The sequence below is a fragment of the Carassius auratus genome, unplaced genomic scaffold, assembly GCF_003368295.1.
Source record: "Carassius auratus strain Wakin unplaced genomic scaffold, ASM336829v1 scaf_tig00032915, whole genome shotgun sequence".
NCBI classification, from domain to species: Eukaryota; Metazoa; Chordata; class Actinopteri; order Cypriniformes; family Cyprinidae; genus Carassius; species Carassius auratus.
The window spans coordinates 36800-55285 of record NW_020526036.1 but is presented as its reverse complement, the minus strand read 5'-3'; the positions used below and the strand labels follow the sequence as shown (position 1 = coordinate 55285).

Below are 18486 nucleotides of genomic sequence, written 5' to 3'. Positions count from 1 at the left end.
TGGTTGGAGCATAAAAAACAAGTTGAGAAAAGGTATTTTTGAAAAACTATATTTTATTCATATTTTATGCTATAAAATAGAGGACGCCAAAAAAATAAAATAAATAAATAAATAAAATTCCTTGTATAGTATTTTTGCATTCACCTATCCGGTTTCAGTCTATTTTTTAATCAAACTTTGTAAAAAGATGATTCTCAACTAAGTTATGCAAGATAGAATGATTTGATATACTATTACACTTTATGGAATATGTGCGTAAAATGTCCATAAACTGATAGTGCAAATGTATCTATCTAATTTGCATTTAATGTGTTCTTATCACAATGAAAAAGAAGTGTAATATAACGGGAGTAATAACTTGGCAATATTTTAATAATTTATTATTGTGTTTCCCCAAAATGCCAGATTTTTTAATCCTGTTTTTCGGATATATATATATATGCTGTTTAAAAATGAATTCTATGTTATCATGTAAGGAGCTGACTGAAAGCCGGTGACTCCACAGTAGAGACAGGCTGCATGTTTTCAACAATGTTTCACCTGTATGAGAAAAACATACAGCGAATAAGACACTTTGCTGTAGACCCATTCCACATAATAATATTCATTAAAACTGTATGTTAACATGTAGGAGCTTGCTGCATGAATCCGTGAGTAGGCTACAGTTTACAAATCCATGGGAACGGATTGCGAAAGTGTGCGCGCAGATTATGAATTCGTGGGTACAGATTCAAAAACCGAGGGTACGGTTTACAAAATCTGAGCGCAGGGATTGGAAATTCGTGGGCTAGTATAGGACATTCGAACCAGAAAGACAGCTTACATTTGACTCAAATGTTTTTGTCTTTATGCTCAACTAAAGTGAAATAATGAGTGTATTTCCACTTTGAGAAACTCATGTTGCTCTCGCCTTGCCTCGCGATGACTGCAGCTCATACTTGAATAAACGGAAACACGCCCACAGTGAGTCTTCGTGTTTACAGTGGTTGGCATCCACCAATCCTACAATGCGTTGCTGCAAACATGTTAGGCTAATAACCTAATAACGTTACTAATAACCTTTTACTGCCCAACACTAGAAAAACTGACTCACATGATTCCCGAACCCGCTACGAACTCTCGAAGTGATTCAAATGATCCGCGAAGCCGCTCCGAACTCCCGAACTGATTCAAATGATTCGCGATCCCCAGACTGACTCAAATGAATTGCGATCCCTCTCCGAACTCCCGAACTGACTCAAATGATTCGCGATCCCGCTACGAACTCCCGAACTGATTCAAATGATTCGCGATCCCCAGACTGACTCAAATGAATTGCGATCCCTCTCCGAACTCCCGAACTGACTCAAATGATTCGCGATCCCGCTACTAACTCCCGAACTGATTCAAATGATTCGCGATCCCCAGACTGACTCAAATGAATTGCGATCCCTCTCCGAACTCCCGAACTGATTCAAATGATTCGCGATCCCGCTACGAACTCCCGAACTGATTCAAATGATTCGCAATCCCCAGACTGACTCAAATGAATTGCGATCCCTCTCCGAACTCCCGAACTGACTCAAATGATTCGCGATCCCGCTACGAACTCCCGAACTGATTCAAATGATTCGCGATCCCCAGACTGACTCAAATGAATTGCGATCCCTCTCCGAACTCCCGAACTGACTCAAATGATTCGCGATCCCGCTACTAACTCCCGAACTGATTCAAATGATTCGCGATCCCCAGACTGACTCAAATGAATTGCGATCCCTCTCCGAACTCCCGAACTGATTCAAATGATTCGCGATCCCGCTACGAACTCCCGAACTGATTCAAATGATTCGCAATCCCCAGACTGACTCAAATGAATTGCGATCCCTCTCCCAACTCCCGAACTGACTCAAATGATTCGCGATCCCGCTACGAACTCCCGAACTGATTCAAATGATTTGCGATCCCCAGACTGACTCAAATGAATTGCGATCCCTCTCCGAACTCCCGAACTGATTCAAAGGATTCGCGATCCCCAGACTGACTCAAATGAATTGCGATCCCTCTCCGAACTCCCGAACTGATTCAAATGATTCGCGATCCCGCTACGAACTCCCGAACTGATTCAAATGATTCGCGATCCCCAGACTGACTCAAATGAATTGCGATCCCTCTCCGAACTCCCGAACTGACTCAAATGATTCGCGATCCCGCTACGAACTCCCGAACTGATTCAAATGATTTGCCATCCCCAGACTGACTCAAATGAATTGCGATCCCTCTCCGAACTCCTGAACTGACTCAAATGATTCATGCTCCAAACTCCCAAACTGACTCAAATTATTCGCTATCCCCAAACTGACTCAAATAACTCGCGAACCCGCTCCGTACTCCCGAACGGTGGTTGGCATCATAGACAGTAAAAGAAGTGGTTGGCATCCACCAATCCTACAATGTGTTGCTGCTGCAAACACATTAGGCTGCACTTCAGTGAAAATTAATTCATTTTTGAATCACCAAGAACCATAGTGAATTACCAAGAACCATAGTTTCAGCTAAAAATCTTCTGCTAAGGAAAAAAGTCACCTAGATCTTGTACGGTCTGAGGGTGAATATTGTTATAATTGTAGTTTTTTTTTTTTTTTTTTTAAGCAGTGTAAAAATGCTTGAACTCAATTGTGATTTAATTTTAATAAAAAGTATGAGTATTATATTTATAGAGACAGTTGTGGTTTTATGTTGATCTGGACATGTTTGAAAATGAAGTAGCAGGTCCACAATACAAACAGTAGCATAGTCTCTGTGAAATTATGAAGTAACTCTCGATGTAAAGGGTATGAGGAGCTCGCGGCTCTGATTCGGTCTCGTCAGCTCTGTTCTCACTCACATTTTATCTCAGCTTTGACCGTGGTGTTTGTAAATTTCTCTATCCTCTATAAAAACTGATGACACACCGGTTGATGACCCTTCCCTGAAGGTACTGGTGGCCAACAACAGTGACACGCTCAAGCTGCTGAAGATGAGCAGCTGTCCTCATGTGTCTCCTGCAGGTCAGTGCATCACCGTCTGAGTCACGCCAGATCTAATATGAACATATCAACTTGGTTTCAAGTCAAAAAATTGACCCCTTTATGTTTTCATATATACTCCTGGTCTTTTTGTGCATGATTTTATTCATTTAATATAAGATAAAAGGCATGCCACTGAAAATGTACATCATTTTAAACTTGTACTTTTTTTTATAATCCAGACGTTTTATAAATTACTACACACAGCCTGCAAAATAATCATATTTGTTTTAACCTTAACAAGTCTTCAGACACACTGTATATAACATCATTGTTGGACTGAAGATTATTGTTTAAATGAAAATAAGTAACTTTGCAAGTTATGACAATGTGCAATTTTTTTTTTTTTTAAAACAACTCTCTTTGAAAACATCTTTGAAATAATGTATATGAATAATGAAATAATAAGATTCAAGATATAAATTTGCAGTTACATGTTATAATGTCAGAATTGTATAAAGTTGCAATTGTGTTGTAAAGTCAGAACTGCAAGATTTTCCCCCCAGGATTGGACTTCAAAAAAAGAAAAATGTTGTTGACAAGGGTGTAGAGTTTAGTAGAGTTCCTACCGATATCCAGTGACTACTAAATTGTCCCGTAGCAGTAATTTTGATCAAACAATTAAATGTCTGTTTTCTGCTGTTATTCCCCACCAAAGCCAAAATCAAACCTCTACACCATTGATTGTTAATACTGATTTAATTTTATAATTAAAAGCACTATAATTTCTTTCTATTCAAGTCTGATTAAATTAAGAATTTGACAAAAGAAGATGATGCATGTTTAATTAGGTTACGAAAAAAATGGCTTATAAAGGTAAAAAATGGCCACCTCACAGAATATGAAGAATATCAAAAGTTTTGGGAGACAGCTGTCAGCACAGTAACACACTTGTACAATATCGGCTAATTATCGGTATTGGACAAAATTCGGAAATAAATAATATCGGTTATACATTTTTTGTCAATATCACACACCCTTATTGTCAAGTGTGTCCACAATGAAAATGTATTGTAATCACCTCCCTTTGTTCTCCTGGGCCGGATTTGGCTTCCTAATATGATGCCCATGTGTAAGAAACAGCTGATACATGAAAAGATTTAGATATCCAGTCTAGACAAGCAGTCGGCAGGCACGGCAGATGTTAGACAGAATGGGGTAATTAAAATTTAGCCTGGGAACATCTGATGACACATCTGGATCGTTAGTGTGGAGGAGCTGCTGTAGAAACAGGATTTGTGATTGGATTTGAATGCAAAGTGTTTATATTTGCACACAAGTGCGCACACGTGAAATCGGTTCTTTATGTAAAATGCACAGAATGACCCTCTGGGACTTGTATTTTAGGGCCTAACCTTTCTTTTGTAGATCAGGGGATGGGCAATAAACAATATCAATGGACATTTTTATTCATTATGGATTAATCTAGCAGACTAACACACAGCAGAAATAAAGGCGACAGCAGCCAGTGCATGCCGCTGTAAGTCTGTGTATATGTATTAAGTCTGATACAAACTAAAACTCGTGTGATGCTTGCTTTGTTTTCAGAATCTGTGTCTCACTAAATCAGGACATGAATGCATGAACTTTATCTCCAGAGTTCCTGCGAGAATCACTCCAGCAGCTTTACTCAAATACGCAAATACACACTGAAACTAAAAGACCTTCACTACAAACCATCAAAATAAAAGTCTGGTTTAACTTGAAGAAATTGTAACATAAATATATAACTATTGTATACTTAAATGTAATTCTTAAATTTATAATAATAAAAAACTATACTAAATTTAATATAGAAAATATATATTTTATATAAAAAAGTATGATTTTTTGAATATTTTTATTATTATTATTATTATTATTATTATTAATTTATACAGTTGTGTTGTGACGCATCTCACTTGAAATATAAAAAATTCAATGTTTTGTTGTAAATGAATTTCATTTGATTAAGTTTTAAAAGCATGATCTGTTATTAATTAATTTCACTGGACACCATTTTTAATGAGAAATTTGTAATGAATCATAAACAAAGAATCCAGAAACAAAATTATGAAAAAAACAGAATTTATGGGAAAATAAAACAGATTTCATGGGACCCTAGATTAAAATGTTGCTTTGTGGCATTAATAATGTCAATATCGTTTGGTGTGGAAACATTTTGTAATAATATTTTTAGACATATCATCCAACCCTAAATACAATTAATGTGTCTTTCACTGTATTTCACAAAACAACCATCAAATGAGCTCACTGGAAAGTGTTTACTGTACAGTATGTTTGTTACAATGTTTAATACTCTATAAAACATTTACATTTCAAAGGGAGGTCAATATTAGGAGTCATTCATTACTAAAACTGTAACAAACTGTGGTATTGTTGTTGTTTTCCTTTTTTATACAAGTCTGTTATTTTTAAGTCGTAATTTGTATTTCTCTTGAATTTATTTGCGCTAGTCTGTGTTGAATAAAACAGTTACAGCCAACAAAAACTGGAAATAAAATTTTATTTAAAAATATTTTAATATTTTTTTTAATCAGATTCACCTATTACTGAATTTCCAAATCAAGTTTGCTCATCATGAAAACATCAATCATATTGCACATTTAAAAATAAAATTCTCATAATAAAAAAAAAAAAAAAACAAGTTTTTAAATATTGCATCTAATGGTAGGCTTATTTGTTTTTCTTTGACCTGTTATTAGCCATCTTTTTTTTTTCTTTTTCAAAAAAATAAAATACCAATAATTTACATGCATACAATTTTACATTTAAATATTACATACAGATGTGTTATCAAGTATTATTTTATTAAATAAGCTTCTGACACAAAGTGGCATTTATTTGGGATCTATATCACTTAATATATGAATCTGTGCAATTAAAAAAATGCATTCATATGCATATATTAGAAATATTTTTAATGTATCATTTCATTTAACAGTTTAATTCGGTTTACAACCTGAAGTATCTGCCCTTGAAGAAATCTTACAGCGAGTGTCTGCCTAAAAACAGTGTCATGTGGGTTTAATAAAGCATCAGTTGTTCTGACATTCAGACTTCAACCATCTTGTGTCTTCTCTCTCTCTCTCTCTCTAAATGGATGGTTGTGTTTGCAGTTTATCAGAGCACCACTAGATCGCAGAAGCGTCCCGTCAGAAACCCGCCTGACATGGTTACATAAAACCGCCTTGGGTTCTGCAAACAGAATCAACACAAGACACTCATTTTCATACTGAGCCTTGACTGTGGTGTGTGTTGCAACATGCTGGAAGGATGCGGAAACGAGCCGTGATCCGTCTGAGTGTGAGGTCATCACTGACCGCATCATGAGTGAAGAACGTCAGCCAGACGTCAGCAGGGCAATTAAATATTCAAAAACCAGCGCATGACTGTATGATCTGCCTTAGAGCATTAAACACACAGCTATCAACAAGCATTATGAGCCAATAAATTTATAAGGAATTCATAATAAGAAAAGGAAGATCCAGCCTCCTTAATCTCACTGTGGTGCTTGTATTTCTCTCAGCATGCACAACAAGCTCTGAATAAATGAGTCTAGATATTATGTAACATCTGCAAACCTCAATTATTACTTGAGCAGCTCAAAGCACAAGTGCATACAAATGTGGTCTGCATGACAACAGGAATTAGGTTGCACAGAAGGGAAAAGGCTCAGCTGCATCCATCGAACACATTACATTCATGCATGAGAAATAACACGCATGCACTGATCAAGTGTGGACCGTAAACCCGAGTTCACAACAGCTGCCCAGACACAGATGCAGCAGTAAACCTATGAACTCGGTTTATGAGAGCAAAAAGGGTTTAGAAATTGAAACGCACAGGCTTCAAGTCAAAACACCGGTGCATGAGCACTGCACAAAGCAGCGTCCATGTGTGCAAAACAAAAATATGGGCTTCAGTTTGTTGCAATATTCAAGTTTTGTGGCATGGTTGTTCTCGGTGCACGAGGAAATGTGGCGCGCCGGACTGTGCAGTGTGTGTACTTTATGCGCTGGGAGAAGGAGAGATACACGTGTCTCTGAGACCACGCCACTCTCTGATCCGCTGCTCCCGATGGGACGGGGAGAGACGCTCGAGCTGTCGTGCACGGAGGTGAGGGGAGGGCGCCAGTGTTCCCCTTAGGACATGCAAGGTGTACCTGAGAAAAAAAATAAAAAGTAGTGCTTTTGAAATTCTGTGTTAACGTATGACATCTAAACATCTTCACTGATATGATGCTATTTAGGGATGGGTATTGAGACCAAATGGATACATCTGATATATCATCTGAAAAATGAATAAATAAGCTTTCCATTGATGGTTTATTAGGATATATTTGGCCGAGATAAAAATATTTGAAGATCTGGAATCTGGGGGTGCAGAAAAATCAAAATATTGAGAAAATCATCTTTAAAGTTGTCCAAATTAATTCTTAGCAATGCATATTACGAATCAAAAATTAAGTTTTGATATATTTACGGTAGGACATTTTTTTCATGATTTTTGGCATGAAATTAAAATCTTTAATTTTAACCCGTACATCTAGTAACTTGCATGTCATTAACATGATTACAAATGACTTACATGTCTCTAGCATGTTTTTAGCATGATTAGCAAGTGACTAACATGTTGCAAGCATAACTAGCAAGTGACTAGCATATCTTTAGTATGATTAGCAAGTGACTAGCATGTTCCTAGCATGATTAGCAAGTGACTAGCATGTTCCTAGCATGATTAGCAAGTTACTAGCAGCTTGCTAGCATGACTACCAAGTGACTAGCATGTGATTAGCATGATTAGCAAGTAACTACCATGTTGCTAGCATGATTAGCAAGTTACTAACATGTTGCTAGCATGATTAGCAAGTTCATTAACTAATCTAGCTAAAACGAGCTAAAACCAGTTGATTCAGTAAAAAACAGCTAAGATCAGCGTGGTGTGATTATCGGATGGGATGCATGCTACAAATAATTTTTCATCATATTTTGTTCATGCATCAACTCTAAACAGCAGAGTAAATGATTGCTTAATTTTAATTTTCAAGTGAACTGTCCCTTTATGAACTAATATCGGTTCATGCACTGAGTAAACCGATATTTTTGTCCCAACCCTAATGCTACACATAATGGTAGCGCTTAGCTTCGGTTACCTTGGTAGTAATGCAACAACCGTTGTTAAAATGCAGACGAGGTAGAACATGGGGTCGGCCATTTGTTTGTGCATGATCCAGTAGGGGTCAGACGGAGGGTTGCAGCTGATGCAGATGGCGCTGTAAGCCAGAGTCACGATGAAGTACACCAGCACGCTGCCGATCATAATCACCCAGTGCACCACAGTCTGCACGGCAAACAAAAAGAGGACATTTCAGGAAAAATAATGCTACTTTGACATAAAGGGGAATCATTTAGATATGCTGTAACCTTAAAAACCTCTAAAGAGACAAAAAAATAAATAAATTACTTATTCAAATCTTGAATATTAACACACCCACTTTTATGTCATAAAATGCCTAACGATTTGCCACCTGGCCAAAGTAATGTCGAGAGAAAGAAACAAGTTAGATTTGGTTGTTGTTAAACACTAGAAGAAGATAAATTTACTGCCATTGTACAATACTTCAGTGTAGTTTTAGTTGTATTTATGTACTATCATATTTTGTATATTTTGAATTATACAATTTGCAATTTGTATATTATTTGAATGTTTGTTTAATTTTTAGCAATTTTGTTATGTGCTTTTGTCATTTTTTTTAAGTTTTGGTTTGGAAATAAATAACAATAAAACAATTATAATATTTTCCCAAATAAATTTCAAAATAGTAATTTTAATGCTTCAATGTTAACTTATTTCAGTTAGTAACTATGGTTTAGTTTTTCCATCCAATATTTAAGTTTTTATTATTAATTTATTTGAGAGTAGCCAGAATGTTTTTAACAGTTTAAGTTTAGTAATAGTTTAACTATATATAATAACCCTGCTACCATTCAAAAGGTTTGGGGCAGTAAAATTTTAATCATGCATTTATTTGATCAAATGTACAGTAAAAAATTGTGAGAATATTATGACAATTTAAAATAAGTCTTTTCTGTCTGAATATCTGTTTAAAAGGAATTTATTTCTGTGATCAAAGCTGAATTTTCAGAATCATGACTCCAGTCTTCAGTGCCACATGATCTTCAGAAATCATTCTAATAGGCTGATTCGATGCTCAAGATACAATTCAGATTTTTTCAGGACACTATAATGAAAATAAAGTTTAAAAACAGCATTTATTTGTCTTCACTGTCACTTTTGATCAATTTATTGCATCCTTGTATATATATATATATATATATATATATATATATATATATATATATATATATATATATATATATATATATATACTCATTCATATCAGCATTGTTAAGAATAGGATTTGGGTTGTGATCGTCTTGTGCAGTGATGAAGTGGAGTGTATAAACTCACCCAACTCTTGATCTCAATGGCCAGATGCAGGATGATGGTGAACAGAGACACTGTGTTCATGGGAGTGCCGAATGCGAATATGCCGATGTCTGAACCATTGTATGTCTTGAGAAAGTAAAAGCAATGATCAGATGACAAGTTACCCCAAAATACATGACAGAAACAGACGAGAGACTGCACAGATGTTCTCACCCAGTATGGAATAAAGAAGCACACGAGACTCTGATAGAAAGCATCGAGAATCGCAATCCAAAATGTCGAACGTCTGTAGCCCTGTATTCAAACAATATTCAGTTAAAAGCAGAACATTTCAATAATGTCATATTCATAGCCATTTGTGAACAGTGAGTGGCTTGTTCACCCATTTTTAACTCATTTTTAATTTCTGAATTTTCACTGTTATACTGCAGGGGGCGCTATTACACATATTCCAAATGAGGACAGAATCTCTGGGTAAAAACACGCGAAGAAGAAGCAGAAACAGCATATGTAAAATGATCAACAAATGTTAAACAGCATACAAATAAAAACTGTTTAACGTTATCAAATAAAATCTCGAACCTGGAATTTGTTTAGGATGTTTTGGGGGTGTTGACAAAGAGATCGACTCAATGTTTAGATCTTTAGATCATTTATATGAACAGGTCCTATGCTTGAAACCATTGTTTCTATAAAACAAACTATGGGGTTTGTTTTGAAAATAATACATTGATGCATTTAGAAATTTATTGCTACTGCCATAGTTGAATGATTCTTAATGATTCAGACAACAAAAAGTCGTAGTTATCCCAGATTGAGTTAATATAGTAACGTAGTAATAGATTGACCTCTCTCAGACGGGATCTCTCACCTCCGAGTGCTGTCCTCTCTTATAGAGCTCAGGCAGGCTCAGTAATGTGGAGTCTGACACCTCTTTCTCCATGATCCCAAACATAATGGGAGGAGCAGAGGTGAAGAACAGGTTGAAGAATATCATGAGCCAGTAGTCGATCATGGCTGTGGCGGAGAAGCCGCAGAAGAACTGATACCAGAACAGCAGATTCACGTAGGCCTGAGTGAGACGACACAGGTTCATTAGTGAGTGCTAGTGCTAACTAATCAGATTCATCAGAAGGGTTTTTAAGGGAGTTATCACTGATGGAACAGAAAACGATTCATCACAATTCAGGTTTCCGTCATGAAATAAACAAATTACTTTTTACAGTCACTGTACCATTCAGAAGTCTCTAATGTGCATCAAAGCTGCATTTATTTGATCACAAAGTAATATTATGAAATATTATTACAATTTAAAATAACGCTCTAGTTTCATATATTTCATAAGTAATGAATTCCTGTGATGGCAAAGTAGTCTGAAAACATCTGTGCTGTTTTTGTAGAAACCGTGATACTTTTTTTTCTCCCAGGATTTAATAATTAATAGAAATGAAAATATTAAAAAATATATTTATTTGAAATAGAAGGCTTTAATGACAATTCATGGAAGCCGAAGGCTGTTTCCGTCATTGAATAAGAAATGTAAAAAGTAATTGCAACTTTTTATTTCGCAACTCAGACTTCTCTCTCAGAATTGTGAGACATAAATCACAACTGCAAGTTATAACGACCAATTTAGAGGAAAAAGAGGACTGACTTTATTACTAACAATTGCATGCTTTATATTCATAATTGTAAGATATAAACTATACAGTATATAGTTCACACACACACACACACACACACATATATAGTTCACAATTCTGACTTTTTTGTCATAATTGTGTTTATATCTCTCAATTCTGAGAAAACAAGTCAGAAAAGTTGAAGTTACCTTTTTATTTTTAAGTCAACTGCGGAAACAACTTCCATAAAAATTTTATGTGTCCTATCTCTATGAAAGTATTAATACCTTAAATTAAAAATAAAACTCGAAAGTTTTGAACAGCTGTGTAGGTCACACTTATTATTATAAACAATTTTTGACACATTGGCAACACTTTGATACATTTGAAATGAAAAATTCAAATGTATCAAAGTCACAAATGTATCAAGAATTTGCATCATTGAAACGTTATTTTCCTGTTTAACACTGTAAAACTACTTTGACGCCACTAATTACTTAAATCAAATGTAACAAAATCGGCTGCTATGGTGATAATTACCACATTCTTGTAGAAGAAGTAGATGACCATGTTTGCCAGTCTGGAGTAGCACCAGTGTCCGTGAACCAGCAGCAGTCTTTGCAGGTGTTTGAAGCGTGTGATGGCAAAATCACTGGCCATGACAGCCTGCAGAACACAAACACTGCATGAAATCATCTTTATTACAATAGTCCACTTCAGATGATCTACTAACTACAAGTAACTGTGCAAATACAGTACATGTTGACTGACCCTCATTAGGTTATGGGTAGCAGACACTGGGTAGTAACTTTTATAAAAAAAAATAAAAAAAATTAATAAAAAATAAAATAAAAATAAAATAAAAGATACTTTTAGCTTTTTTTTTTTATCAATAATGTATGTTTTTGTCACAAAACTGCACACAGACATGTAGGCTGAGGATCCAAGCACAATAGTTTATTAGAAGAATAATCCATAATCGTAATCAAAACAGGCATGAGGTCAAACACAATAAGCAGTCCAAACAATGAGTTCAGAGTTGAGGAAAACAGAGTAATCCGTATAAACAAGCAGAACAACAGGAACCAGGAGAAAAGGCTTAAAACCACAGCTGAGACATGTGCAAGACTCAGCAAAGAATAACAGAGAACCAGGCTTTTATAGGGTGAGCTAACAAGGCCAACGAGACACAGGTGCAAACAATTAGTGCTGATGTGAATGAGCAAAGGATTATGGGACATGAAGTTCGTGAGATAGAAAGAGTCTGGGATGGAACATCCTTAGATCGTGACGGTTATACAGTAATAAATTAGATAAAAAATAATCTAAAAAGTAGTCAGAATACATTACGTTACTAACAACAATTTTCCTCATGTAATCTGCAATCAGTAATGGACTACAATTTGTAAGTAATCTACTCAGCACTGTAAGTTAATAGAATAAGTTGACATGTACTTGCACTTAACGTACTTATAGTCAGCAGAATGTCTAAAGTGGATTCACAAAACAAAATATTTCTTATAAATTATTTATTTGTGCACATCATTATATAAGTGACTTGGAATATTTCATTTAAAGAGGATAACATGCCCCTCCCCAATTCTTGATTAGAAAAAATCAAGCCCCGCCCTGCCCCACATTTGTTCTTATGCGACAAGTCACTTCTTTCAGATATGTCTCAATAGGTAAGAAAAACACATCACAATATCCTTTTCATGCTCACTTAAAACATTCCTGAACTAGTCAATCAGAAAAATAAATTACGGTTTTATTGATTGATACACTATCTTCACCTGGGAGTGAGTTATAAAGCACAAAAACACAAACCTGCATCCCCTCCTGTCCAGAAACACCAATACCGACGTCTGCAGCTTGAATCATGTTCACATCATTGGCGCCATCACCTGCATGAACACAAATCATAATGTACCGCAACAGAAAACCAATGTACTTCACGAACCTGCGGAACAGTCATCTTATAAATGATTTCACAAAGCTCAAATGGAAGGTTTCATTACCTACGGCGAGGGTCATGACCCTCAGTTTCTGCCGAATGAGTTTAACCACGGCGCTCTTCTGCAGCGGCGTCACTCGACAGCAGAGCACCGCTCGACAGTGTTTGCAGAGCTCCACGAACTGCTCCACCAGCTCGTCTGACATGGCCATGCTCAGAGTCGACCCGTCTATCACCAGCCCGATACTGGGCTCCATCAGAGGGCCAGTGAACGCTGAACTATAACCCCTGAACTGAGGGTCTGCTCCAGGAGACAGTGTACTCCGTCGCAGCTCTCCCAGTGTGTCTTCAAGCCTCATTTTAAACACAGACTGCAATATAAAAGAGACTCTGTCAGTATTTTGAAAAACAGTCTGTCAAGTATCACGTTTGCATTTTTGTTGCATGTTTTTAAAATGCATCTGCTTTTACATGATAATGAATGCAATAAACTGGTAATTAAGTTTACAGCACCATTTAAAAGTTTTTCCATGGTGAGATTTTTTTATATATGTTTTATGTTCACCAAGGCTGCATTTATATATGTTCAAAAATATTGTAAAAATGGTGAAATGTTCTGTATGTTTTCTATGTGAATATATGTTAATGTGCATTTTATTTCTGTGATGTGCAGCTGTATTTTCAGCATCATTACTCCAGTCTTTAGTCACATGATCTTCAGAAATCATTCTAATATGATGATTTATGAGTGTTATCAATGTTGAAAACAGTTGTGCTACTTCGTATCTTTAAGGAAACGGTGATACATTTTATTTGTCAGGAATCACCGATGAATAGAAGGTTCAAAAGAACAGCATTTACTTGAAATCGAAATCATTTCTTTCATTAAAAATCTTATTGACTCCAAACTTTTGAATGGTAGGATACCTATAATTAAATGTATTCTTTCTCTATACATTTTTAGTCAAAATTATATTAGAGATAGATAACAGACTAACATAGCAGTCAAGACAACAACATCACAGTTGTTCTAAGCCAATGAGCTTCCATCTAAGCTGTGATGTCAGCATCTCCCATCATGCTTTAAAGATCATCTGCTGCATTTTTATCACAAGAGCATGACAGCACATTAAGCATTTCATATCTGATCCTAAGTGAGATTACTTGAATGGATATGCCATCTTGCAATGACGTCATGATCTAATTAATATTCATGAGCTGTGACATCATCGTGTCGTGAAGTCACATCCACATACTTCAGTCTGGCACTGCTATATGTTTTAACATGACTACACTATCAAAAAAAAAAAAGACACAGTATATCTGGGTTATGGATTATTGAAATTTCAGTTGTTGCCCATTTCACTGTTACATAAATGGCTTATGATTCTCATTTCCACACAGATTTTTATTTAGGAAATACACTAAGATATAAGATGGTGATAAATGATCTTGTACCTCATGAAAAACTAGGACAACGGAAAGTGAAGGTTTTAGATGCACAAAATGAGGCATTTCATAAAATGTGCGTAAAATAATATGTGGAAGACTTCGGGAAGAGATTTAATGTTGAAATGAAACTAGAACGGTTTCCTGCCCTCCTCAGAAGTGTGAAAATGGGATTACAGACCAGCAACATGAGCCATTCAGACCGGTGAATGCACTTTTTCTCAGCGCTCTTCAACACAGACTCAAGCAGACACGAAATGAAAAACAGCATATCTGACGAATTATTGCAAGATCGTTTATGTGTTTGAACAAGCTATGGAAAACTTCACTCTTGAGGGCATGAAACGGTCTAACATTGAAGCCTCTGTCGTCCCAGATAAACAAATTAACCCTCAAACAAGATGCACAACACATGAGAAATACTCCACGTGCTCTTATTGAGATATCAGTTTAAGAATGCTAATGTACTCCCATGCTTTGGTGCCATGTAAAATAAAAAAAAAGGTCAAAATCACAATTACAAGAATAAAGTCGTAGAAATATGAAATTAAATTCAAAATGATGTCAAAATGACGAGAAAATAAAGTCAAAATGACGAGAAAATTACAATCAATATAAGATTAAATTTGTAATATTTTGAGAATAAAGTCAAAATCATGACAATATAGTCAAAGCAATACAAGATTAATTGTCATAATATTTTGATAACAAAGCCAAGATTTATGAATAAAGTCATAGCAATAACAGATTAAATTTGTAATATTTTGATTATAAAGTCAAAATTACAAGAAAATTACGAGCAATATTAGATTTTGAGAATAATGTCATAGCAATATGAGATTAAATTTCTAATATTTTGATAATAAAATCTAAATTCTGATACAACTATGATCAGTATGAGATTAAAATATAATAAAACGTAATATTTTGAAAATAAAGTCAAAATTATATGAGAAAATAATGAGCAATATGAGATTAAATTCGTAATATTTTGAGAATAAAGCCAAAATTTTGAGAATAAAGTCATAGCAACACAAGATTAATTATCTTAATGTTTTGAGAGTAAAGTAGTATATTGCTTGAATAAAGTTAATTTATGTGAAAATTCTACCTGTTCTACAAGTGTCCAGCTTTTCAATCTTCACATGCATTTAATGTTATGAATTTATTTTAAAAACATTATAACTTTAATCTCATAATGCTATACAACTTTTTTCTCGTAAATTAGACTTTATTTTAAAATACGTGACACTAAAACACCACTAGTTAGCATTAGCTCGGCACAGACTAGCACACTGAAGTACCTTCCTGTTGGTGCTGAAGGTGAACACCAGGTCCTCATGCTCCAGCAGCTTGCAGGAGTAAGCGATGTTGATGGCCGTCTCGGGTTTGTCCCCTGTCAGCACCCATACCTGCATGCCAGCCCGTCTCAGAGCCTGGATGGTTTCTGGGACACTTTCTTGGAGACGGTCCTCAATGCCAGTGGCTCCTGTGGGAGACTCCAGAAGGTCAGTTTACATTTCATGTCCCGAAACTGTGACTTTTAATGTTTTCTTATGATTACACAATTAAAGGGGACATCAGATGCGAAATTCACTTTTGAATAATAAAAACAACAATGATAAAAATCCATTCACTACTTGTTTTTAATCTAGAGAAAACCTAAACAGTATCAGTAATCAAGCCGTTTAGATTTTCTGAGCACTATGACATCATACTGCACAGGCCACGCCCACACCCGCTGATGGACTGTCCCTTATTTGCATATCTCCGCCTTCAGCCAGTTGTATGATGTCTGCAGTTTTCTTGGCGCTCAAGCAGCTGTATTGACAACAATGCCTCATTCTATGGAATGGGGGGCGGGGTCAGCAGAGCTCATTAGCATTTAAAGAGACATGCACCGAATCGGGTTGCTGTGTACAGAGCTGTTTTTCACAAGGTAAAAAGAGTGTTATTTTCTAACCAAAGTTTTTTTCAGACATTTCTTGAAGACCTTAAAGAATCATAACAATTTGTGTAAAGCGGGCATTCGATGTCCCCTTTAAAAATTACGATTCTTTACTAGCGCTTATGATTCTGTGAAGAACATTTAACATTTAATGAACATTGTACAAAAGGTAATCTTGATTCTGTCATGGGATAGAAAAAAAGATGATAATTCTGTGTTTTTATCCACAGTTCTGACTTTTAATACTAATCTGAGAGTAAAGTTAATCAATTTTGAAAAATTTACTTGGGGGTGGGGGGATTGTGAAATACAAACTCGGGGAAAGATTTGGGTAAAAAAGTCAGAACTGCAAGATGGAAACTGAATTTAGGGGGAAAAGGACTGAAATTACAGATATAAACTCGCAATTGTAAAAAAAAAAAAAAAAAAAAAAAAAAAACAGATTTGTCCAATAAAATGTCTCAATTTTTTTTCCATGGTATTATCAAACAACCAAAAACAAAAATGCGAGATGTAAACTCAGAATTTTTCAGTTGGAAAATATTGTCCGAAAAAAAAGAAAAAGGAAAAATCTGAATTATGAGATAAAATGCTGCAATTACTTAGATTTTTTTAAACCATGGCAGAAACAATAAAACTGAACTTCGACATGTAAACTCATCATTTAGAAACTTGTGAGATGTAGAGTCACAATGAACTTCCATTGTTAATCTAAAAAATAGATAAAAAGTTGCAATCTTTTATTCCCCAGATTTAATGTAAACTCCGATTTCAGAGAAAAAAGTCAGAATTGCATGGCATTAACTCACAATTGCATGTTATAGGGTTTCTTAACAGAGGAAAAAGGAAAGAACCCTGCCTCTTTAATTATTATTATTTTTTAACTAACATCCTCTTCACACTTAGAAGAAAATGGTTCTTGTATGAAGTGTTCACTGAAAGGGTTTCTGGGAAACCACAAATAGTTCTTCTGAAGGCTTTATTTTTAAGAGTGGCACATGAAGGGAGCGCAGACTGTACCCAGCAGAGTGAAGCTGCTCTCGATGAAGTTTGCGGTTTCCATCAGACGCTCCTCTTTCTCATCTATGGCCGACAGAGCCTCCTGTCTGAGCGCAGACCAGGCCCTGAACTCCTGCTCACTGATGACCTTCAGAGAACAACACACAGCTTCACATCAGCACCGCTCATCAAGTAGTCTCACTACAGCTATCTCTGCAAAACTTCTACCTTTTTGGCAAAGCACAGCGTCCGTAATCCATTCCTGGCGTACATGTCAAGGTCTCTTTGAGTTTTTACAGCCGTTTGCTTCGCCTCACTGTACACTTGTGACATATCTGTGAAAAACAAGCGACACACTCACATTCGAATCTGCCACGAAATTATATTTTATCTGAATGCTGGAAACTTCAGTTTTAGTCTGTTTCTTTGCTATTGAGAGCTGTCGTATGATTTCAGAAAACTTACAGTGCACGAATCATTTGGATCACTATATTTGATATTATATCTTTTTAGCTCCGTTTTTGTTCCATTAAAAAAATAAACAAAGTATTGTTTAATTTAAACAAGCAATTTATTGGAACCATCTTTATTTTGGTTCCATAAAAAAAAAAAAAAGTTTAAATAAAATAAATAAATGATGAAACATTTGTGAAAACTGTAAAAAAACATTTAATTATTAACAATTAAATTTAATTAAGCTGTATTTAAGAGAAAATGTGATACATATAAACTACTAAAATTGTAAACTCATTTATGTCGAATTAATTGTGTCTATATTAAAATAGATTTTTTTTACTTCCAAAATGAGAACATGACAAAATATCTATGTAATTATGATTTTTTTTAAAGAGAAATGTATACTTTTATTCAACAAGAACACATTCAATTGATAAAAAAAAGTTATAAAGACATTTATAATGTTACAAATACTTCTAATCAAATAAATGTTGTTCTTTTGAACTTTCTATTCACTAAAAAAATCCTGAAAAATTAAATGTATCAAGATTTCCTCAAAAA

At 35.3% G+C, this 18486-nt stretch overlaps 1 protein-coding gene across 1 annotated transcript in view; it reads right to left on the bottom strand.

Moving 5' to 3' along the window:
• Positions 1–5619: 5619 nt before the first annotated feature.
• LOC113081036 (probable phospholipid-transporting ATPase VB) overlaps positions 5620–18486 on the bottom strand; it is a 34593-nt gene continuing 21726 nt past the window's right edge. The window contains 11 exon segments of the mRNA XM_026253094.1: positions 5620–7209; positions 8200–8387; positions 9519–9623; positions 9711–9791; positions 10369–10569; positions 11660–11785; positions 12947–13023; positions 13138–13444; positions 15827–16011; positions 17491–17617; positions 17698–17804. Of these exon segments, the coding sequence (XP_026108879.1) occupies positions 7056–7209; positions 8200–8387; positions 9519–9623; positions 9711–9791; positions 10369–10569; positions 11660–11785; positions 12947–13023; positions 13138–13444; positions 15827–16011; positions 17491–17617; positions 17698–17804 (1658 nt within the window). The 3' untranslated portion in view covers positions 5620–7055.